This window comes from Hyperolius riggenbachi, chromosome 3 (assembly GCF_040937935.1).
Source record: "Hyperolius riggenbachi isolate aHypRig1 chromosome 3, aHypRig1.pri, whole genome shotgun sequence".
In the NCBI taxonomy this organism is placed as follows: domain Eukaryota; kingdom Metazoa; phylum Chordata; class Amphibia; order Anura; family Hyperoliidae; genus Hyperolius; species Hyperolius riggenbachi.
Genome location: NC_090648.1, coordinates 260,718,168 through 260,742,594, shown reverse-complemented (window position 1 = coordinate 260,742,594; position 24,427 = coordinate 260,718,168). Strand labels below are relative to the sequence as shown.

General features: G+C 41.2%; 1 protein-coding gene across 6 annotated transcripts in view; it reads left to right on the top strand.

Annotated features, from left to right (window-relative positions):
* Nucleotides 1–24,427, top strand: part of RELN (reelin) — a 736,759-nt gene that overhangs the window by 388,857 nt on the left and 323,475 nt on the right. For all 6 annotated transcript variants that reach the window (XM_068276234.1, XM_068276231.1, XM_068276232.1 and 3 more), the window contains 6 exons: nucleotides 1,326–1,358; nucleotides 2,531–2,609; nucleotides 9,824–9,920; nucleotides 10,231–10,282; nucleotides 15,417–15,513; nucleotides 18,446–18,686. In XM_068276234.1, coding sequence (XP_068132335.1) covers nucleotides 1,326–1,358; nucleotides 2,531–2,609; nucleotides 9,824–9,920; nucleotides 10,231–10,282; nucleotides 15,417–15,513; nucleotides 18,446–18,686 — 599 coding nt within the window. The remainder of the gene's footprint in view (nucleotides 1–1,325; nucleotides 1,359–2,530; nucleotides 2,610–9,823; nucleotides 9,921–10,230; nucleotides 10,283–15,416; nucleotides 15,514–18,445; nucleotides 18,687–24,427) is intronic.

The window sequence follows — 24,427 nt, the reverse complement described above, 5'->3', positions numbered from 1 at the left end:
TACTAACAATCAAACATCTCAAAGGGTGAACTAAGTCTATTACTAAGCTGTAGAAATGTTCTGCCACAAGAACATTAATTTGCATTGTGTTAGTGATTCACCCACTAATGCAGCATTTACCCTGTTTCCATCAGAGAAAGTCCTGTGGTGCATTTTGCACACTAGTTTAGATGTCCAGTGGAAAAGCAGACTTATACTAGGTACTCCTGAGGTGAGTCCGATATTAATATCCCAGACTAGGTAACATTACAGTTACAGCAAAGGAACTGTAGTAAAAATGACTAAACAAAATTACTTATTTTTTACAATATTACTTTATATATTATTTAGTCAATGTTTGCCCATTGCAAAACATTTCCTCTCCCTGATTTACGTTCCGAAATGTATCACTGGTGGCGATATCTTGATTTCTGCCAGGTAATCTGTGTGGAATGTTCATTTACTGAGAGTTTTATGGACAGAGGAAATATTGCTGTTATTTCCCACAAGCAACAAGGTTCACAGACATCAAACTGTCAGGACTATGGCCATTACATCACACTGTGGGAGGGGTTTCACCACAGTATCAGCCATACAGACCCCCCTGATGATCTACTCAAGAAAATGTAAAGATTTATCTCGGAAAAGGGGGTATCAGCTACTGATTGGAATTAAGTTCAATCCTGGGATATACAGTAGTTCTTCTTTAACATAAAGCTTGACATAGACATAAAACATAAGTTAATTGACCCTGTTTATCAAGCTTTAACAAACTTTGCTTGAAACGAACATGATGCAACAGGGAATCAAATTCCTCTGTTCGCTAAACAGTGACATTACCATAGAAACGTCACTAACCCAACACTTGCCATTAAGAATTATTCCTGGTGAACCAGGGTTTAGGCTGACAAAAAGAGCATTTGTTCAGTAAATGCAATATTTTTCTTGCAGCAGAGAGGCCCATCTGTCATTTCAGCTGACCAAAATATCATGCCGATAGGTATCTTTAAACATACTGAAAGGATTGTGGTTAGTTGCAGGGGGAATATATTTAGCAATAAGCTAAAGCATTAATGCTAAATTTTCACTTTTATGATTTTATAAAGGTTGCCTTTCAACACCAAACATGATGTGTCAAAAATGATCAATGCTGACAGCTAACTTAAGAAGCAGGAGGTCTTTCTCCCCTTTCTACCCTTTGACCAGGCAGTCTGGCCATTGGAATAGTTCATCATTTAATCTTGACTGTTGTTGTAACCCACCTAGTGCTGTTTTAACATTCTTTCATATTAAACCTAAAATATTTTTGTTGTAAATTTCTAAATATTTTTTTTTTATCCTTTAAGCGCCAACAGAAGCACCTTTACGTCCAAATCTGGGTAAGTGATCAAAGCCAAACTGCATTTTCTAGTAAATTGTCACCCTCCCACTGGCTTAACTAGCACTAATGAGGGAATCCATCCCCCCAATACCCCTCCCCATGCTACTCATGTGGGCTGCTGAAGTTCCAGCAATGATGTCTTGGCTTTGTTCTGTAGGCAGAACAAACTAACTGACTCTTACAACCCACATCATGATAGCTGCCTGGGCCCCTGCTGTCATTGGGAGGTTGTGTGGTGCTAACACTTCTAATTCTCTTTCTTGACCTCTACCTGGAGGGGGATGTGATGAATCAGGTGCATTGGGCACTTGTAGGTGCTCTAATATAATGCAATGTTTATTACGGTGTATGGCGCCGAGGTAGTCAGCTGAGCGCCCAATTTTCTAGTCAGTCAGCTGTCACTAGTTGATTGACTAGAATGCTGTTTTCAAACCTGTCCCCATGACCTACCAATAGTTAATTTCTTGGGGAACTCCACAAAGTTAGTTAATCTACATAGTTGAAGAACCAAATACCTCCTCTGTGCATATGTCATGTTACTTGCAAATATGTACTGTTGGGGGCTGTGAGTACAGGCTTTGGAAACAATGGACTCTAAGTTCTGGCTATTACTAATCAATCGGTTATTAGTTCAGTGAGCAGTTTGGGGTTTTACCAGCTGATCGGCTATCAATAGCTGATTGGCTAGTATTTAGGATTGCTGATCACTAAAAAGTAGCTGATCTGTAACACATTGGGCTGGCGGGCTATGAGAAGCTGATCAGCTACTAGATTCAGTTGTTTTGGCACAAGAGATCTGAGGTAGTTTAAGTCCTGACTACATAGTGACCTGAAATAGTTCCTTATAGCTTCGTTTTCGAAAATGAGTTCTACAAGCGGGTGGTAAAGCTGTTTACCTATTGTGAGCACATTGGCAAGTTTGATACAGGGCTACTTTAAGCAAAAATAAATTAAATAATGTGAATGTATTTATAGAATACAAATATTTAACTTTCTGTGTACTAAATGGCTGGGGGCTGAAATATGTTTGTAGAGTTCTAAAGAAGGTTAAAAACAAGTTTACAGAAGTAGATTTTTATCAGCACAATGCACTGACCTTCATCTGTATTCTTGTACATTTTAGCATTTGAATTGAATGTTTAATGTACTGCATAAATGTTGTTCTTACAGCTGAAATTCATAGTGAAGGTGTTATTTTGCGAGATGATTTTGACTCTTACAAGCAACAGGAATTGAATCCGAGTATTTGGTATGTGGAACACCTATTTTACATTTATATTTTACTCTGTTATATAGTGAAGAAAAGAAATGTTTGATCCCCTGCTGATTTTGCTCATTTGCCCTCTGGCCAAGATATGACCAGTCTATAATTGTTATTGGTAAATTTATTGTAGGTGTGAGAGACATTAACAACAAAGAACCTTCAAAAACCCAACAACAAAGAACCTTCAAAAACCCAATGCCCCAAAGTGAGAGCTTTGTGTACTTTGTGCATGAATGGAATAAGTATTTATAAGTATACTTACAATCTGATTGATTGCTTCAGTGGAGAGGTGACTTTTATACAGATCCTGTTACAAGCTGGGATTACGAGCCTCCCTTACAAAGGGTGCTCCTAATCTAAACTTGTTACCTGCATGCAGTGAACATATATTTATAAATACTTATTCCATTCATGCACAGCAAGCTTAGATTAGGAGCACCCTTTGTAAGGGAGGCTCGTAATCCCAGCTTGTAACAGGATCTGTATAAAAGACACCTCTCCACTGAAGCAATCAATCAGATTCCAAATTAGCCACCATGACCAAGACCAAAGGGCTGTCCAAGTAAATCAGGGACAAAATTTGAGACCTGCACAAAACTGGACTGCCTACAAGATTATCTCACCTTGTGGAGTTACAGTGACAAAACAGCTGCCAACTAGAGGGGAACTTGACAGTGATCTCAGGGCAGCTAGGACCATTGTCACCAAGAAAACACACTACGCTGTGAAGGAATCAAATCTTGCAGAGCCCACAAGGCCCCCTGCTCTAGACAGCACATATACAGGCCCATCTCCAGGCCGCCAATGTACACCTGTTCCAAAGGAGAACTGGGTAAAAGTGTTGTGGTCAGATGAGAACAAAATTGAGCTGTTTGGCATCAATTCAACTTGCTGCATTTGGAGGAGGAGGAATGCTGCCTATGGCCCCAAGAACACCATCCTCACCATCAAACATGAAGGTGAACACATTATGTTTTGGGGGTGTTTTCTGCGAAGGGGATAGGACACCTTCGCCGCATCACAGGGACAATGGACAGGGCTGTCAAATCTTTGTTAAGCACCTCCTTCCCTTCCCTGGGTCGGGATGGGTATTCCAGCATGACAATTACCCAAAACACAACAAAGGAGTGGTTCCTGAGTTAGCCTAATGAGCCTTCAGGCCTTAAAGGAATACTTAAGTCATCAAAAAAAAATGACTTCTTCTCACCCGGGGCTCTCCTCAGCCCCCTGCAGCTGAGCAGTGCCCTCGCCGTGTCCCTCCCATGCGCCTGGACTCGCATTTCCGGTTTGGCCGTCACCGGCCGACAGGCTGGGAACGCGGCTTATTAGCCTCGTTCCCGGCCACAATAGCACCATCTATAATGCTATTGCGGCTGGGAACGCGGCTAATAAGCCGTGTTCCCAGCCTGTCGGCCGGTGACGGCCAAAATGGAAGTGCCCGCCGACGAGTCCAGGCGCATCGGAGGGACACGGCGAGGGCACCGTTCAGCTGCAGGGGGCTGAGGAGAGCCCCGGGTGAGTAGAAGTCATTTTTTTGATGACTTAAGTATTCCTTTAATCCAATAAAAAAAAATCTGTGGAGGAAACTGAAGGCTAGAGTTGCAAACATCATTCTGGAAACCTAAGTGACTTGGAGAGGATCTGAAAAAAGGAGTGAGCAAAAATCCCTCCCGAAATGTGTGCAAACCTGCTGGCCAACTACAAGAAACATTAACTCTGTGATTGCCAACAAGGGGTTTGCCATCAAGTACTGAGTCATCTTTTAATAGGGGATCAAATACTTATTTCACTCATTACAATGCACATCAAATTCTGTATTTGGGGAACTGGGCTTTTGAGGGTTTTTTATTTATTATTCAGTCTCTCAAAGTTACAATAAACCTACTATTACAAATATTTGGCCATTTCTTGGTCAGAGGGAAAAATAGTAAAATCAGCAAGGGATTAAATACTTCTTTAAAGGACTTACGAGGCCAACTACGTAAAAAAAAGTTAATTACCTGCCTCTAAGTTTCAGGCACGGAGGACGCCGTCCGCGCCCTCCGTGCAGCGCCGCCGGGTCCCCCGCTCATTATCCCCCCCGGCCGGCTCCCGACCCCACGGCCGGGGTCGGGCTCTCCTTCCCCTCCAAAGATGGCCGCTTCCTCTGGCCGCGGCTGCGCAGTCCGCCTGGCCGCGAATGCGGCTGCGCAGCTCTAGGGCCAACCCCTCCGTTCCACGCTACGTAGCGTGGATCGGAGGAGTTGGCCCTAGAGCTGCGCAGCCGCATTCGCGGCCAGGCGGACTGCGCAGCCGCGGCCAGAGGAAGCGGCCATCTTTGGAGGGGAAGGAGAGCCCGACCTGGGCCGTGGGGTCGGGAGCCGGCCCGGGGGGGATAATGAGCGGGGGACCCGGCGGCGCTGCACGGAGGGCGCGGACGGCGTCCTCCGTGCCTGAAACTTAGAGGCAGGTAATTAACTTTTTTCACATAGTTGGCCTCGTAAGTCCTTTAATAACTATCTATCTGTCTGAGTACACAATAATACATACAGACATAAATAACACACAAATACATACAATCAAACCAAAGGTTCAGGTAGAATATCAGAATCAGCAGGAGAGCAAGGTCAGTAACAGGTAATCAGAAAATCACAGTACCAAGGATTAGGCAAAAACAAGGTCTAGACAAGATAAACAGGTTCAGCAACAGGTAGGCAAAAGACAAAGTTCAAGACAAGGAGCAGAATACTAGGATGTCCAGAAGCACAGGCCTGGAAGCACAAAGTTCTGGCAATCAGCAACAGGAAGAAGCAGATCTTAAATATGTGATTATCAAACGCAGGATGTAGCTGGTGGTGAGCAATTGCAATGAGAGTTCACGTTTAGCCATCCAGAGGCCAAACAGGGAACTGCAGGTCTTTGCAATAACATTAACAGCCCCCCTTGCTAGTGGATGGTGGAATTTTAGGACAATGCAAAGTCCTTAGAGCCATCTGCTGGTGGAATAATGGGAGTCCATGACAGTCCCGATCCAATCCACCAACAGCAGGCAGAAAGGGGCAGCCGAAGGTTCCTGACACTTTCACTCAACCTTCCTGGTCACCTATCACAGCCATCACATTTACAAGGGGCATGGAACATTTCCCCAAACCCTTTAATTGGTCTGCTGAGTCACATAATGTTTCCAATGTCATATGATGCCATCCAATTCAAGAACAGCAGTCAGCTTCACAAAAAGACATTGGCCTATAAAAATAGGCCCATGTTTCATTTTGTGAGCAGCTGTAAAGAGGTAAAATGTGGGATGATATATAAAAAAAGAGTCCCTGCACAGAGCTGTGATTGCAATGGCCATTTGGTGAGATCCAAGTATGATTGAAATCAGTCCTCTCTGTGAGGTGAGAGTCAGTCCCCAAGTGACCGATTAGATAATTGTTTGCTCACAAATAATGCATCAGAAGATTAAGTTGCAATAGGTCCAGTGAAGCTAAACAGACACTCAGGGACTGAGCCCACTACCACAGTTGTGTCCGCTTATCACCACTGATGTGTTCCTGAAAAGTGGACACAACTGCGTTAGTGGGCTGAAGCCCTAATAGATTTCCACCTGATGTGGCAAAAGAATCGATCCTCCTCTAATTGAAATCTAATCATGGAGGGATTGATTCCTACCACACACTGCACCTCGATTTTCAATAGTTTTCAGCAGGAAATCCATTGAAAATTTATTGAATGCAGCTTTGCACTGCTTCACGCTGAGTAACACTGCGGGCCATCAATCTACCGCTGCTCATGCCCTGCCCCTCATTGGCATCAACATTCTGTCCTGTCTGATCTGTAGTTCCGATCAATTTGTAATTAAAATTAATTGAAATTATGATCACTCAGACATGTTGGAGCATAGAGTGTGATGATTTGCTCAGCTGCTGGTGCAGGCAGGCAGCTTTTTGACCATTGTTTAGATTTGCATGCTGCAGGACTCTGGAAAGAAGAGCTTCTGTCAGTTTTGCAGCTTGTGCTTGCAGAGGAATTTGCATACGTTGTCATGCAAATTGCCTGGCCACATTCATTGGAGGCGTGTACTATAAGTACTATGTCTTTCCCACAATGCTTCGCTGTTCATAAGGATTTTGTCCTGTGTAACACTCCTGCCAGGAGTGTCAGCCATGCTCTTTGTTTGAAGATCAGCTTAGAGTAATTCCTGGAAACTGCGCTAGGCAGGTTTTCCCTAGTGCAGTTAGGATTGTTTATCTGTTTGTATGTTCTGTTGCCATTGTCCTGTCCCAACGGTGGTCGACAGGAAATGGTTCTGATCTCTGTTCTTGGAGTATAGCTGGTGCAGCGGTTGCTACCAGCTATCTCTTCTGTTCTGTCTCCTGGGATCGTGCTAGCTACTTTTCGCTAGCGCTGGGGATCCTTCTGTTCTGCTACTCTGTACCTGGATCGCGCTAGCCACTTTTCGCTAGTGCTGTGGATCCTATCTCTCGCTTGTCCCTGTTTTCGTGTGTCTGTCTTGTCTGCTACGACCGCTTGCTGGAGGCTCGGTGAGGTAACCGTTAAGCAAGCGTTCGGGTCCTCTGTTTCATGTTTGTCTGTCGATGGTTAGTTAGGCGTGCTTGTCTCTATTGTGCTTATCACGTGGAGACCGCGCATAACCGCGTGCACTGTTGCGAACGAGTGCGGTGTTCGCGGTTAGCTAGCGTTTGTTATTTTCCGTATATTCTCATTGTATTATTTGCTGTGCCTTTGCTAACCTCATATTCTATTCTGATCTGCCTTGTGTCACGTCTGGCGATCGCACCTCTCGCGATCGCGTTCCTATTTCATATCTGCTGTTGTGTGTGCGCAGTTGCGGGGTGGCGACTGGATTGGCGCACACACATACAACCTGTCCCTTTGCTCGTTCTCATTCGCAATCGCCTCTCTTGCGATTGCGTTCTGCACTTCGTACAATTCCTGTCTGGCATTTGTGGAGGTACAGAGGATTGGTTCCTCTGCACTCCCCAGCGCCATCTGCCGACAGGAATTTTCCCTCTACGGGTGCGCAGCACCTTTTGCTGGGCGCCTGCAAATATACGCTTGTGGAGGATTTCCGCCGTATCAGCGCACGCGTTCTGCGCTGATCACGGAGAAAGTTCCACAATCGTTACATAGAGTTTATGCAAATTTGATTATCAGAGTGATCATATCTGCCGGCAATGGAATCAAGCAAACAAACTCAGAACATTTATATCGTGCTTTTCTCCTGGCGGACTCAAAGCGCCAGAGCTGCAGCCACTAGGACGCGCTCTATAGGCAGTAGCAGTGTTAGGGAGACTTGCCAAAGGTCTCCTACTGAATAGGTGCTGGCTTACTGAACAGGCAGAGCTGAGATTCGAACCCTGGTCTCCTGCGTCAGAGGCAGAGCCCTTAACAATTACACCTTCCAGCCATCCAAATAGTGGAATTGATAAGTGTTTGGCTACCTTTATTAATTGCTGTGGTAGTTTGGCAACCAGAGCTTGTCTGGGCCAGCTAAAACTGTCATGGCAATCTAGCTTGAATTTACATTTCATGTATTTTTTTATTTTTTGCACCAGTATAATCAAAATACATCCTAATGCAAACTTTTAATTATCACATTTTGTTTCCGTATGAGGGCTTAGCTTCCCATACTTTATCAGTAACACTTGGAAGTAGGAAGCAAATCTGAAACTGTGAAAGAGATGTGAGACATAGCAGATGCTTCCCTTCTCTTAACTGATTAATGCAACAGTTCCATGCAGTTATCCTGTAAAGGATGGGGATTTGTCACTTTTTATATCTTAAACAAATAAACATGATGGGCATTAAGTGTTCACAGTTATATTAATAGATACACAGAAAGACATATGAAGAAATCATTTTTGTGGTAAGATGTAGACATGGCATTTTAATAAATTAAATGACAGTTTGCACACACAGTTATAAAAGACGGAGTGATTGTCCTCTCAAACTATTATGTATCAGCAAAGGCTCATAGAGGATATATCATGCTTGTTGATGTTAATGAGAGCATGTAAAATATTACTTATGGATTCTTACACTTATACTTAAAGGGAACCTAAGACAACTCGCTAGAGTCCTTGAACCTCAGAGGTGTGCTGTACCTTGGCTAGGTAGCATGTGCTAGTGCTTTCCTCCTGCAGGTACACCACTCCTCCTGCAGGTAAACCACTCCACACAATAAGTGGATGCACGCACTCCACAGGCTTCAAACTTGCAGTTGTCTTATTGAGCAACTACACACACTACAAGTTGCAGGTGCACGCACACCTGAGGAAGGGTCAGTGCACCCTTAATATAGTATAGCGTATTCAGTTGCTCTATAAAGCAAACACAAGTGTGAAGCCTGTGGAATGCCTGCTTCTACCTATTGTAGATAAGTGGTAAGCCTCACCTCGCAACACCAGATTCTCAGGTTTGAATCCAGGCCAATACACTATCTGCATGGAGTTTATATGTTCTACCCAAGTTTCTTTTAATTCTTTGTGTTACCGTACTTTCTGCTTCACAAACATATACTGATGTTTAACTGGCTTGTTCTGAAATTGTCCTTACAATCTGATAGGAATGATTAGAGTGTGAGCACTTCTGAGAAACAGGTTTGATCTCCTAATATTCAAATCTACTGACATAAAATGTGCAAAATGAGGGCAGAATGTGTTAGTTAAAGGGACCCTGAACAGCGGTAAAAAAAAGCAAATCTGGACTTACCTGGGGCTTCCTCCAGCCCCGTAGCCCACAAGCTCCCTTGGTATCCTCTGGGACACCTCGGTGGTCGCGCTGGCGGCTCCGGTAGGTGCGCAACTTTAGCCAAAGTTACCAGTCCAGTCACCCGACGCATTATCGCACCCAACCCCATGAGGGTCTGCACATGCATGGTACTCGAAAGACTGAACCGCGCATGGGCAGAACCCTTACAGCAATAGGTGCAATGATGCGCTGGGTGCCTGGGTCGAATTCAGCAGGTTTATGGAGCTGTCAGCTGGAAGAAGCCCCAGGTAAGTCCAGATTACCGCTGCTCAGAGTCCCTTTAATGAATTAGCAGCCAATTAATAGATTAGCAGCTAATGGCTTTTATAGGTTAGTTCTACTTTCACTAGAATTTTCTGCTCGGCAATAGTATATTTAATGTGTAAATAAAGTAAATAAAATAATTAAATACCATCTTAATTGTGTATCCCTATGCTATCGTGCAGGTTGCCATGTCGAAACTGTGAGGTTGGAGAGCTGTGTGGTGTAATAATGCATGGAGGAGCTGTCACATTTTGTGACCCATATGGACCTAGAGAACTGGTGAGTTAGACTAATCATAAAAACCAAATTTGTTTTACAGATTGTCATCCCCACTGAGATCATCATGCTAAAGACATTGCACTCCACTTAGCTGTGGGTTCACACACTTTGGCATTATTGCCTGATTTTATGGTTATATTCCCAACACTTCCTGGTTTTTATTGGTGTCGTGTTATATAGATTTGCAGAAAATGTAGATATTCCAGATGTGTGCACATGCACTGATTTCCAGACAATTTACTTTCATCAATATTACCTAGTTATATCAAGTGAACAATTAGAGACTTAACTGTTTTTTTTTCCCCTATAGATCACAACTAGCCTTAACACAACAACAGCATCTGTTCTGCAGTTTTCTATTGGTAAGTATATTTTTCCCTCGGTGTATATAGTGTAGTATTTGTTTTTGCTGTCTGTACATGTTGTTAGGGAAAAATAATTTAATGGATGACAAATATTTATATGGCAAACAATTAAATTGCATTGTACACATCTTTTTTTATGAGGCAAATGTTAGTTCATAATTGCTTTGACCATTGCAAGGCCTCTTTCAGATGGGAGGCTGGAATACCTGATTGTTCATGATGCAGTTCAGCCTCCCAGCTGCCACCTACGAACGCCATTTGAGTGCAATTAAAATGCAGCCAAATGGCAGCGTTTGTAACACCATGCGTTTCAAGCACTGACACGCGGTGGCATTACTCAGCGGCAGAGAACTGCAACATGTTGAATCTTAGCACAGCTGAGGACGGGCTCAGATGTGACTCCATGGGGGGGGGGGGGTCTTTTCACTGCCAGTACCAAGTGCTAGTGAGTGCCTGCCTGCTGCACAAGAGCTGCTGACAGGTGGAGAATTCACTGCCTTCAGCTGCCTATATGAGGCCTGAAGAGCGTTGTGAAAGGTAGATCTTAAAAAATGTTGTTTGCTACAAGTGGAGGTCCACAGAACCCGCCCTTACACATTCTATAATTTACAATCATGTCTGGTGGCTTTTATGTCTTGATGATTTAAATATGTTATTGACAAGAAATTAAAAGCACATTTTGTTTTTTAACCTACTGCTTTTCTTTGTTCCTGAACATGAAAGACTACACTGTGTTACAGCATAGCTCCTCCCCCTGAGTTAGCCATTTGTGACCCCCCCCCCCTTTCCCCTCTAGTATCATATTATCAGTGTTAGTATTTATATCAATGAGTTAGCGCAAGGGCTACTTCACAGTAATCCTTTGCTGTGGCTCTATTCCTGCTATTTGGCCCAGATGACAATGGAATACTTAAGTTCAAGATATGTTCACGACAGGTTACAAGATTAAAATTACTCAGGTGCAGGATAAGATCAAAATAACCAGGTTTAAGACAAGTCATGAGATCAGAAATTAAGGTTATGCAGGTTCAAGGTGAGATCTATTTAGGTTGAAGACAGGTCACAAGATCAGGACTTGTAAGGTCCTAGACAAGAGCAAGATACTTGGCTGAGTCTAGCCAGGACACAGTACAGTCTCCCTGGATTGCAGTATAACCCAGGTTATAGAAGGAAAAGGAAAACATTTGAAAATAGCCCAGGTGAATGGAATAGGAACAGATTTGCAGGATAACCTAGATCTGAACAAGACAGAAACAGATTTTGGACTGGACAGGGAACCTTCTGCCCAGCTTGCGCAGAGGCTGGCAACAGTTAAGCACTACTGGCTGAACTGAAGTGAACTGTGCTAATGCCCCAGTGGCTTATCCTGGGAAACCTGCAAACAAAATACTTCCTTAATTATCCCCTGAACCATAAGTGTGAGGTGAAGTGGAAAAAGACCACAGAGCATTGAAAAGGACTAAGGAAACATCATAGGAACTTTGAAAATGTCATACTCTAGTGATCAGAATTATTATTTTTAATTTATTTGCTTATGCAACATCATCATCTTTCAATTAACTGTATGTGATGTATAGACAACAGTGGGTACCTTATATACAGTGTATTATGTAAGCCACTAATATGCCACTAATATGACATTAAACATTACTAGGTAACACACACACACACACACACACACACACACACACACACACACACACACACACCGGTCCAAAGCAGCCTTTAGTCCTTCTAGCCAACAAACTGGTTCACCCGTCAGCTTCACTGTCACTTTTCTCCATCTCCTGATGTGAGGGGCCATATTTTGGGGTTTCAGACATTGATATTTATAAATATATGATCACAGGCACTTTACCTATATCACTGTGCATTTTCATCACTGGTAATATCAATGTTTTAATTCAACTTTATTTTTTTATAATGTTGATTGCATGAATTATGCACATTTTGTGTTTTTTTTTCTCCCATAACTGTACTGTGTGGAAGAGACAAAAAACACTATGGCGAGGATTTTTGTCCTTGCAACCTCACAACATAAAAAAAATCTCAATGTTGTACAATGTACATAAAAAAGACTGCTTTTCCTTTTGGAGGACAAATAGGGCTTTCTTTTAGTTGTACATTTCTAGAACCAGTGTATGGATTCATGTTTTCATTATTCAGAGAAAACATGGCAAAAAAATTACACATAATAATTTTATTCACTTTCTCAAAAAAAAAAAAAAAATATATATATATATATATATATATATATATATATACTGTATATATATATATATATATATCATTACTATCATGTATAACATAGATAAACATTTAATCAAATGTCCCTGTGTCTCTGGCATATAAGCAAGTGGGTGTTCTAATCTACATAATTTGAGTCAATTGAATTTCTTTCAAATAATTCAAATGAATATGTGTATATCTATTGTCATTTATCTATTGCCAGTTAATGCATGTGGCTGTAAAACATTGTAAATAAAGCACTATAAATAATGCTAATTGCGTTGTCTTTGTATGTGAAGTAAAACTTTCCTAGGGTTGCCTAAGCCCAAATGTATTAGTTCTGATGCTATGCTCTGCTTGTAGAATCCAATTGTTGGTCGGAGCTATGAGCTATATTTACAGCCAAGATTTATGGAGCTACTGGTGATGACATTTCTGTCATGTCTAATAGAGGATGACATGTCCTCATTTTCCAGGCAGATTAATATGAATTAACGCAGAGTGCCTTCCCCGAGAATTCAGATTTCTAGATCTCCTAAATTAACATGAGTATGGTGATATGGCTAATGTACTTTTTGAGCCAAAGAGCATGAGAGGCCAAGTAGTTATCACACATGAATAGAGAAAGACAAGTATAAGGATACGTTATTTAGCATGAGCAATAAAAGTGTGCCACGTGCCACTGGCTAGTACTGTGAATAGGGTTTATTTAAAATGGCCATGCACAATTTAATCAAATTGATCAATTTTCCTGTTTGTTTAATAAAAAATGATCAATTGTAAAAAAAAAATGGAATATAAGCTTTTTTGAGTGAGAATAAAATTATCAATTTTTCCTTTTTTTATTTCAATAAAAATCTGATCGGATGGGTTGAAAAATCAGATAGAAAAATATAGTTTTATTTGATCATTTGTTTGATATTTTTGGAAAAATTGATCGAAAAAAGGGATCAGATTTCTATGATCGGAAAGAAAAAAATGTAAAGAATACAATCTTGTATGACCACCTTTAGAGCGTTGCTTCAAATCATTTTTTTTAACCCTTTGATTTCTGATACAATTTTTACCATATTCAACCATAAACATACATCTATAGCAATATGTATTTCTTTATATTACTTTATATTACTTTCTTCAACCTATTACTGGCATAGTTGGTGAAAATACCTGTGCTGTTGTTCAAGCTTACTTGTTAACAAGATTAACAATGTAAAATATTTTTTTGTTACCTAGTAATGTATATATACTGTGTATGTACTGTATATTTATTATATTTTATTTCATGAATGTTAGCTTATAGTGGTACACTTCTCTCCTGGTATTTAAAATCTTTCTTGCATGTACAATAGAAAGTTTCATAAAAATGCTATTTTCTTAAATATATATTCTCAGAATGCACACTAAACACTTCCTAACACTTTCCAATCTATGCATGATAGCTATGAAGGCCAAAATAAACCTAGAAGGACACATTGCTTGAGAGAACTAATGGTGATTTTGCAGCGATGCAGAATTTTCCTAATTAAAGTAGCGGGAGATGTCTTAATCTCCTTCTCATTATGTGTCTATTCATTCTACTGTATAGAATCATGTTTAGTTTCATCTCTCATGCAGTATGAATGTATTTGTCAAACTAAGGATGAGGTTGATTGGTTCTGAACACGACTCCTCTAAGTAAAATAAATGGATATGATTGAAATTTGGAACCCTAGTGGGGTGTATAGCTCAAAGATGGACGGCAGATGTTCATACAGTAGAAGCAGATGGGCAGTGGGCACAAGACTTCCAAACTGACGTCACTATATACAGTACATCTACATATATTCAGTATATATATATATATATATATATATATATATATATATATATATATATATATATATATATATACACACATGCACACACTATACAGTATGTAAGTATATGTATGAAATAGTTTCATTCTTTCTCTGCCTGTGACTTTCATTCTTTTCATGTTCTGAAAATGATTATTACTTCTCTTTCTACTTTTTCAACTTTGCATGATTTGGTTGCTGTTTATAGTACTTAGTCAACTATTGCTTGAATAATGCAGTAAATGATTCTCCTTGGGAAATTAAGTAAGCATGCTAAATTATCAGTATAATTATGCAAACATCTGCCCCATACCAATTTGTTCTAAGATATGTCATTATCAGACTGTATCCAAACACCATCTAAGCGTACAAAGACAGAAATATTGTTTACTGAAATACCAGTTGTGTTTGTGTTGACTTCTCCATCTATATTATGAAATAGAAAAAACTATATATATGCTGTTACTTTATTTAAATCAGGAGTGATGAATTTCAGAAAACAACTTGTTAGAACACTGTGTAGTTTAAATGATGCATTGCTTCATGTACCATTAATGGCAGTAATTAAATGGTATTGAATCTTACAGTACTGTAGCTATTATATTACATGCTGACAGTCTGTATTCTAATTTACCATACTTCCTTTCAAAGTTTCATAGAGCTTCCTCATGATGCATCCTATGCATACATTCGTACTTAAAGGTGCACTGATTACAGGTGCAAAGTATTGATTACTGCGTCTGTAATATTTAGGTCATATGTCAGTAGCATGTACATCTTTACAGAATGTGCATAATTCACATTGCTCCCTGGGGAAATCTACAATACATTACACTTCTCAGCTGTGATTTATCACTTTTATATCAATTCTGGCATCTTAAGCATGGATAAAATCTGCTGCTTACCTTCAGAAACTGCTCTAATGTCATTTCATTATTGATTTAGTAATTTAACATACGGAAAAATGAGTATGGTGTGTAGGGGTCACATGCCATTTGGGGCTATTAACGTATAATGAATGCTTTTGTCGCAAAATAACGCTTTGTTAATATGGTTATAACTTACAGGGTCAGGCTTATGTCGATTCAGCTACTCGGATCCTGGAATTGTGGTGTCTTATACCAAGAGCAATGCTACCAGATGGATTCCTCTTGAGAGAATCAGGTATATTTATGGATATCTAAGACCTGATTTTTAGTTAGTTGATGTACTATACATTTTTCATAAGCAATGCTGTAATGGCTGGTGTTAAATTCTGCTGTATGATGGTCATGTCATATTTCATGTCCGATGGAAAAAAACATGCCAACTAATGTTATTGCATATTTACGCAGGGTCTTTGTTTTCAATTTTTTATTAAATAATAATACTGTCAACAGTTTGTAACTGGGAATTCCACCATCATTATGAAATTGCCATAAATATAGGTCTGTACTGCACATTTTTTGGGGTGATTATTATTACAAATGATCTAATATGTTCACATTGTAATTCTTTACTGCCTTGGCAACAGTACCTTCTTTAGAGTATCATTGTTATGTATCAATGTCTAGAAACTCACATCTTGCTGCATGAACGATTAGACGCACAGGGCAGGAGTCCAAAGGTGGCCACACACAATGCAATAAAAATATATGATTTTATGGCAATTCAATAAACACAATGTGATGTACAGAAATATTGAACGATCAGAAGAGGGGGCAATTTCTATACTATTTTTCAGAAGATTGAATGATGTAGGGTAGATTGTCAATTTCTTGATTTATAGACCTAAGCAATTGTTCAAGCATTTAGTTTTTCATAATATGGGGAAAATTGAGCAAATTGTGTGATACATGGGTAAGATTTTTCAAATGTTATAATTAATTGGAATAATTGTTTGTACTTCTTGCATTGAAAAGAAATATAAAAAGTTGTATCATGTGTAGCCACCTTTAGGGTGTGTGCACACATCCAATTTTAGTTTCAAAGATTTTAATTTTGAAAAGGTACAAAATAAGTACAGACAATCACAAAAGTAAATCCTGCAGGGGATCTTATCACATCTAATGACCATAAAAGGTAACATCAGCACAAATAAAAATACACCAACAAGAACCTGAATTATCATCGTAAAGATAAGATTACGCAACCATAACCAAAAGAAAAATCAAAAAGCCACATGGAGCTATGTCCATTTTCAAACAGGAAAAACAATCCAGAGGCATATCCACATTAACCCAGAAGAGAAATGAATTACCACATACCCAAGGGGATTAAGAGAGCAGGGTGGAACTAACACCAAGGTTATTTAAAGAGCTGATTCAAGGTGACCAGGTCCTGTGGAAATTTAGCGCCGTCAACCTTTGCTCGATGCAGCTAGAGAGGATTTTTATCCACATAGAGCTGGACCAGATCCGGCAGCGGTGCCCATATGATCAGCTAAGATGCAGCAGAGCAGCAGGGGAGATGTCCGGCACAGTGGCGGGGACATAGTCGAACACTTTGATCAGAAGAAGATGATGCTGTGCCAGATTTTATCTGTAACGGCGTCATCTAGCACAAGCCACATTTTCCTATGTCAGACTATGTCCAACATTGGTGCAATACGGGAAAATGCCAATATCTGACATGGTCCCGTCAATTACTCCATCAGATTCGCACCATCTAAAATGCTTTTATTAGGCAATCTTCTTAAGAGTTACAGCATATTAAAAGTCCACATGTGGGTGTGCACCATAGGATGACGCACAGGCGTTTCGGGCCGTCCTTGGTCCTTTCTCAAATCCTGACAGACCCGTGTGGGTCTGTCAGGTTTTGAGAAAGGACCAAGGACGGCCCGAAGCGCCTGTGCGTCATCCTATGGTGCACACCCACATGTGGACTTTTAATATGCTGTAACTTTTAAGAAGATTGCCTAATAAAAGCATTTTAGATGGTGCGAATCTGATGGAGTAATTGACAGAACACTTGTGACTCCAGAGGTGATTGCAGCACATCGACTTACCATCGGTGCAGTTACAATTACGCTATAAATATCTGACATGGTCCAACATAGAATTGAAAAGGGCTAAGAAAGGTCCATTGTAGTTATATTCCTTTATGTAATTGCAATTCTGAATAGCTACTCATAGTCAGACCCTGGATGTCATGTGATTAACCACTTGAGGACCCACCCTTTACCCCCCCTTAAGGACCAGCGTTGAATTCTGTGATCTGTGCTGGGTGGGCTCTACAGCCCCCAGCACAGATCAAACACCAGGCAGAGAGATCAGATCACCCCCCTTTTTTCCCCACTAGGGGGATTATGTGCTGGGGGGGTCCGATCTCTCCTGCCTGCGTGTGGCTGGCGGGGGCACCTCAAAGCCCCAATCTGCGGCGAAATTCCGCTTCCCCCTCTCCTACGTGGCCCCCTGGTGATCGGGGCTGCACAGGACGCTATCCGTCCTGTGCAGCCTGTGACAGGACGTCCCCTGTCACATGGCGGCGATCCCCGGCCGCTGATTGGCCGGGGATCGCCGATCTGCCTTACGGCGCTGCTGCGCAGCAGCGCCATTCAATGGATTATTTCCGCTTGTGTTTACATTTAGCCTGCGAGCCGCGATCGGCGGCCCGCAGGCTATTCACGGACCCCCCCGCCGTGAATTGACAGGAAGCAGCCGCTCGCGCGAGCGGCTGCTTCCTGATTAATTAGCCTGCAGCCGGCGACGCAGAACTGCGTCGCTGGTCCTGCAGCTGCCACTTTGTCGACGCGCGGTATGAGTGCGCGGTCGTCAAGTGGTTAAAACTTTCTGGAGAGAAAGGTCCCAAAAACAGTTATTCTTCACAGTGAGCCAATGCAGGGAGAATATAAAAGTCCACTGTTGACATCATTTTACATACTGCTAATTGGTTAGATTTCACGCTGATCTTTTGGGTTCAGCGTTGTCAGCCACATACCTGGACTAACATGGAAATACATTTTAATAACACAGTTTAAATGTACAGATATCTGAAAACAAGCAGCATTGTACAACATACTATGTATAAGCTGTCCAGTGACTGGTGGGCAGTTATGTTTTATTTTCCCTTATTGTTTAAATATATGACTAATATAAATCCTCTTTGGCTTTTCCAGTGCACCCTCAAATGTCAGCACCATCATCCATATTATATATCTTCCTCAAGAAGCCAAAGGGGAAAATGTTAAATTTCGGTGGGCACAGGAGAGCACACTGGCTGGAGATGTGTATGAGGCATGCTGGGCACTTGACAACATACTAATCATTAATGCTGCGTATAAGCAAGTAGTGTTAGAGGATGACCTTGATCCTATGGACACTGGAAACTGGCTATTCTTTCCTGGGGCTACTGTAAAGGTATGTGTCTTCTTGTTCCTATGCTCTCAGTGAAAAATATATCTGTAAAACTAGGAAATGTCATTTTTTCTTAAACAGAAGGTATTTGCAATTATTCAGCTTAATGTGCAAATCATCAGTTTATGTGCCTAGAAGTCAGAAACACATCCTGAACTGCTGACTTGCCAAGTGTGCCTATTACCAATTAATTAATACTAATTAACACTTCTCTGTGAGAATGTATAGCATCAGGGAAATATGGAAAAACATCCCTTATATATTACAATGTAAAATAGTTGAGTAGGGATGGTCAATAAGATACAGTTAATTCTGATGCAGGATTAAACAAAATTTGAACGCACATTTACATGTATATATTGTCATAGTTTGCTTATAGCACCACACTCCTGGCTGTACCCACTAACTGGGTGAGGTGTGCAGGACTCTCCACCTGGGAATTGTCAGGATACAAAGTGAAGAAAATGTATTTGAGTCTGCACCACCTCCATCAATCACAAAGGCTTTATTGAGTATAAAGATTAAAACAAGAGGCACAATGGGTCTTCGTGGAGCGCAATGTGCCTCTTGTTAGAACTGTGTGTTAGATGCCTGCATCGGGTCGGGTACCCGCGGGTACCCTGGGGTTACCCAAATTGCGGGTTGGGTTCAGGTACATGTTTTGATTCTAATCGGGTTGTGGGTTGGGTTGTGGGTAGCAGCCTGCGGGTGTGGGTAGGGTTGCGGGTAGTGAAAGCAAGCAAGCAAGCGTGAGATAATTTAGTCATAGTTTAGTCAAAAGTGAAAATAAAAGAAAGATCTTAAACACTTCCTTGGCTTTGGTTTGTGTATAAAAATAGGTTTCACTTGCTTTACATCCGTCCAGTGAGACTACCAATGTTTATTTTAAAAAGCAGGTCACGGGTCGGGTTGCGGGTCTGGAGGCATATGGGTCGGGTACGGGTACCAGACGGGTAGCAGATTCACCAGAAAGTGGGTTGTCGGTCGGGTGCAGATAGTCGGGCTGCAGGTGCGGGTCTGAAAAATTAGACCCACACAGGTGTGTAGGCGTTCCCATGGTAACTAATGGCACTGTTATGCAGAGGAGGAGTGCAGGACACGTGAGTGTTACATCACTGGAGCAGGGTCTTCGTTGAATTCCTGTCGTGGGTGGCGCCCACTATACAGTGGTTAGTGGATTCACGGGGGGGACTTGACCATTAGTGTAGGCGATTGGCGGTACCCTTGCGCACTAGTACACTAGTTTCGCACCTCATGCGGATACTTATAATACTTATATGGTCATCGCAATGATAGATGTACATTGTTGTTAAGGTATAGGCATTTTTTCTTATGGGTATATATGCTAACTAGTAAGGGTACAGTGAGCGTGCTGTATACATGAGAGAGTGCATATTAATTAGCAGTCTTCCAACAGGTCCGCTTGCATTTTAGACAATTCTGATTGGTTGTTGGTCCTGTATATACAGCAGTGTGTGGTGGTTGTTTTGATATGGTGGGCGGCTCGAACAAAGGCAGGAGCCCAAAACAGCGGTCTGTTCTTCCATACCGCATGTTTTAAATTTTATACTCGATAAAGCCTTTGTGAATGCTGGTGTGGACTCCCACATACAATGCATGTTATATGAGAATGGCTTTCCAGAAAAATCTGAAAGAGGAGCAATATGATGACTTAATCAGATCTCCACAGGTGTACACAGGATGGCCTGAGACCTTATGTTCTGTACGACACATAGCAATTCTGTAAAAAGAGCAGAAACACTGCTAAGTAGTTGTTCTAGCACTATGTTATGAACATGGTTTTAAATAACCACAGTGAACAGTGATGTGATGTTTTATAATTCAAAGTAGGGCTCTGATGCATTTAACTTTCCTTTTGAGTTTTATTACAGAAGATGTTTTCACACCTATCAATAATACACAATTCCAGCTGTCAGTAAGCACAAAACTACTTAAAATGTGTTGTTTAAAGCTTAATTAAGTTAAATATTATTATTCTTAACTGCTTTTTAGCACTTTTCCACTTGATAGGTGGAGAAATTATATATTGTAGATAAGATGAGAAAACATCTGTGAGAAAATGTAAGAGAAAAGTTAACTGAATCAGGGCTAAAGCCCCATTTGAAATCATGAAGAAAAAGTAAGTTGGCTTGAATTATGCTTCCTACTTACTGCTGCATAGTGAATTGTGCCTATATCCTTCCTTTGTATCTTGTGCTTTATGTGGTGTTTGTATAGTAAAAAAATGCCAGCCAATATTGTATCCTCTGTCAGGCTCTATTACTATACAGTAGATACCAGATGATAATCTGTTATTTTCTGTACAGCAGGTATGTCCAAAGTCCAGCCCACAGACCAAATGCGGCTCACCAAGCCTTTTCCGGTGGCCCTTGAAGCTCTACTCTGTTGTTATTTGCATGCAGCCCTGCTGTCCATTGCTTGCAGGGGACAACTAGTGCAGCCGCTCTGCCTCCCTTTCTGCTCATCTGTAGTCCCACAGTGATTACTATTTCTATAGGACTTCTACAAAATGGTTGCCGGTGTATGCATTTGCAGACAGATTTTTCTCCGGCTGCCATTTTTTTGTAGTTTTATTTTATAGCAATTGCTATGGGACTTATCTAAAAGAGTCCCAATTGAGGAGGGGAAGGCAGAACAGAGATACTGGCATAGTGAGTAAAGGGAGAGGGAGGGTGCAGCCATCACTGTGACACCACTAAGCTAGCAGTAGCCACCATTGTGTCACTACTCTGCGCCAGCAGCAGCCACCACTGTGCCTCTACGCTGCACCAGCAGCAGCCACCACTATGACACTACTCTGTGCCAGCAGCAGCCACCCCCTGTGCCTCTACTCTGCACCAGCAGCAGCCACCACTATGCCACTACTCTGTGCCAGCAGCAGCCACCCCCTGTGCCTCTACTCTGCACCAGCAGCAGCCACCACTGTGCCTCTACGCTGCACCAGCTGCAGCCACCACTATGCCACTACTCTGTGCCAGCAGCAGCCACCCCTGTGCCTCTACTCTGCACCAGCAGCAGCCACCACTGTGCCACTACTCTACACCAGCAGCAGCCACCTTTATGCCACTACTCTGTGCCAGCAGCAGCCACCACTGTGCCTCTACTCTGCACCAGCAGCAGCCACCACTGTGCCTCTATGCTGCACCAGCAGCAGCCACCACTGTGCCACTACTCTACACCAGCAGCAGCCACCACTGTTCCACTGCTCTACTGTCAGCAGCAGCCACCATTGTGTCACTACTTTGTGCCTGCAGCAGCCACCACTGTGCCACTATGAAAAAATGTAGTAGGCATATTTTACCTAGGAAAAATCCGCAGAAATTGTATTTAATTTCAGTAATTTTCTCCCCTAGCCAAATCAAGAGTTGCAATATGGCCCTTGGCCTAAAAAGTTTGTGCACCCCCTGCTGTACAGTAAAGGAGCCTAATAGTGAACACTGCATTTTCTGGTGTTTTCTTACTATATGATTGTTAGTTGTATCTATTGGAGTGGACAGTTGCATAGTGATTTAATGTGGGTAGGAAGTGTATCTGGGGAGGATTGCCTACTTTACTTTTTTAAGACTAATAAATGTTGTATTCAGGTTTTCTTTGTCATGTGGAATTCTTTTGTATTTTCAAAAGACTGTAGGAAAGGTCCAAAATAAAAAGAGATAGACTCCCCTGTATGTAGATACAACTATATTCAAAGATTGGTTGCCCCATTTGGTTTATAATGATATTGAACTGTTCTCTAATTCACCAAGCAGGTGTTAAGTGTTTTTGAACTAAGTAAAGATAAGTGTGCCAGTGTAATGGTCAAAGAAATGGTATTGTACAGTATACATTACACTCAAGTGTTTAGTAAAAGTTAGTTTACCCTAATCACTTCCCTTTATTATTGAATCATAGTCAATGCCATTTCATAGTTTAGAATGAGCATATACTAGCAGGTATGTTCCTGAGATATCTGCTCATACTTACCCATAGAGCTTGAGGCAGATTTGCCACCATACTTAAAAAAAATTATATATATGTGTGTGGAGGCTATGCATGCACAGTGATACTTTGTCCTTGGCTCTTCAGTACCGACAAAGGATTCACTCACAGACCTGAAGTGCACGGGTGAACACCTCTAGTCATCAGAGGTGCTAGTTACTGACTTAAACAAAAAAACAAAGCTAACCAAACAACGATGGATAAAGACAACAGACAAAACTCAAAAGTGTCCAACCGAAGCATCCAGTTTGGGTGGATACTTTTAAAGCAGTAGGATTAGCCATACTATGCCAGGGAAAAAACACATATATAAGTAGATAAATACTTAATCTACTTACATTGTACTGTCCATGTTTTGATTTCAGTGAATTTTATATAGTAAATGAAGAGAATTCTGTACCTGGAGGGAACCATGTCTTTTGCCCACAGTTTAGGCTAAATCCTGATGTCATTTCTGCCCTTTACTTTTTTTCTTTTCTCCTCCAATCGCTGAGTCACCTCAGCCTTGCTTGTAAACACAAGTGACCAGGGGATCATGTTTCAGATAAGCAGCTAGGCAGGGAAATAAATGGAAGAGGAGAAATATATTATAAATAAAAAATAACCGCCAGCATACAACTGTTTGGCACTGACTACTAAAGGGCCAGTGCTCCTTAAGTATGTGATAACTCCAAATCATAACAGCAGAATGAGTTTTGAAAGTTTTGAATGCAGGATTAGCATCTTTATCACTTAATACACTCAGATCAGTTGCTGTTGAAATTTGATTTTCACGGTGACAATCCTGCTTTAAGTGTTAATTACTTTCTAGTAGGAAGGGGAGGTCATTACAAATCATGTTTGAATTTCATGCTTTGAGACATGTCACATCCTATGTCTCAATAAGACATGATCATGCCCTTGTGTGTTTTCATGACATACAAGGTCTTCTCCTTTGCATCTTCACATTGGGGTACATTCATCCCTTCCTTGGCATATAGAGTCACATTTTATCGCCGATATAACCTTGAAGTTGGTGAATTTATGGCCAGTTGAAGAAACATTGGTTTTTCCATGCTGTTAAATTTCCATGATAGCCCCGTGTATTTTTAATAACTTCCATCGCTCACTTACCACAGATGTAAATGAAGCTGAAAGAAGACACTTGCAAGCTTATTGTATTTGATTAGCCATTGCTGCATATTATATTGGTCATTTCCATTTGAAACACATCACCTGATGTGTTCATCCATCTGCTTTTGGCTGGGTAATGACCAAATGCTCTGCTCTGTTTCCTCCAACATGTATCCCTCCAGACTGCACTGTCTCTGCAGTATGAGAAACACGCCCATTTGTCCTTGGTTTATCTACCCACATTATGCTTGATAATTATATTAGACATCTATATATTTGTGTTTACTGCAGAGTGAAGATGCAGCCATCCCCATACAATGCAAATATGGCCGTATCTGCCTTATTGTTGTTATTTAGGCACTCTAACTTGAATCTGTGTTGTCATCCTAACTGTTGCATGCAAATGATTGTGGAAAGCACAGGGGGCACAACAGGAGTAGTGTAAAACAGATTTACTATAGCAGGGCAGCTTGGTCTATAGAATACCTACAGAATAACATTACATTAAAAAAAATAAAAATCACACATCACTTTTTCTTATATTGCAATGGTTTCTTGACCCATATCTATCAAAAAATGTTTTCTGAATCAGAGCATACACTTTGCATACCGAATGGCCTGAAGTACAATAA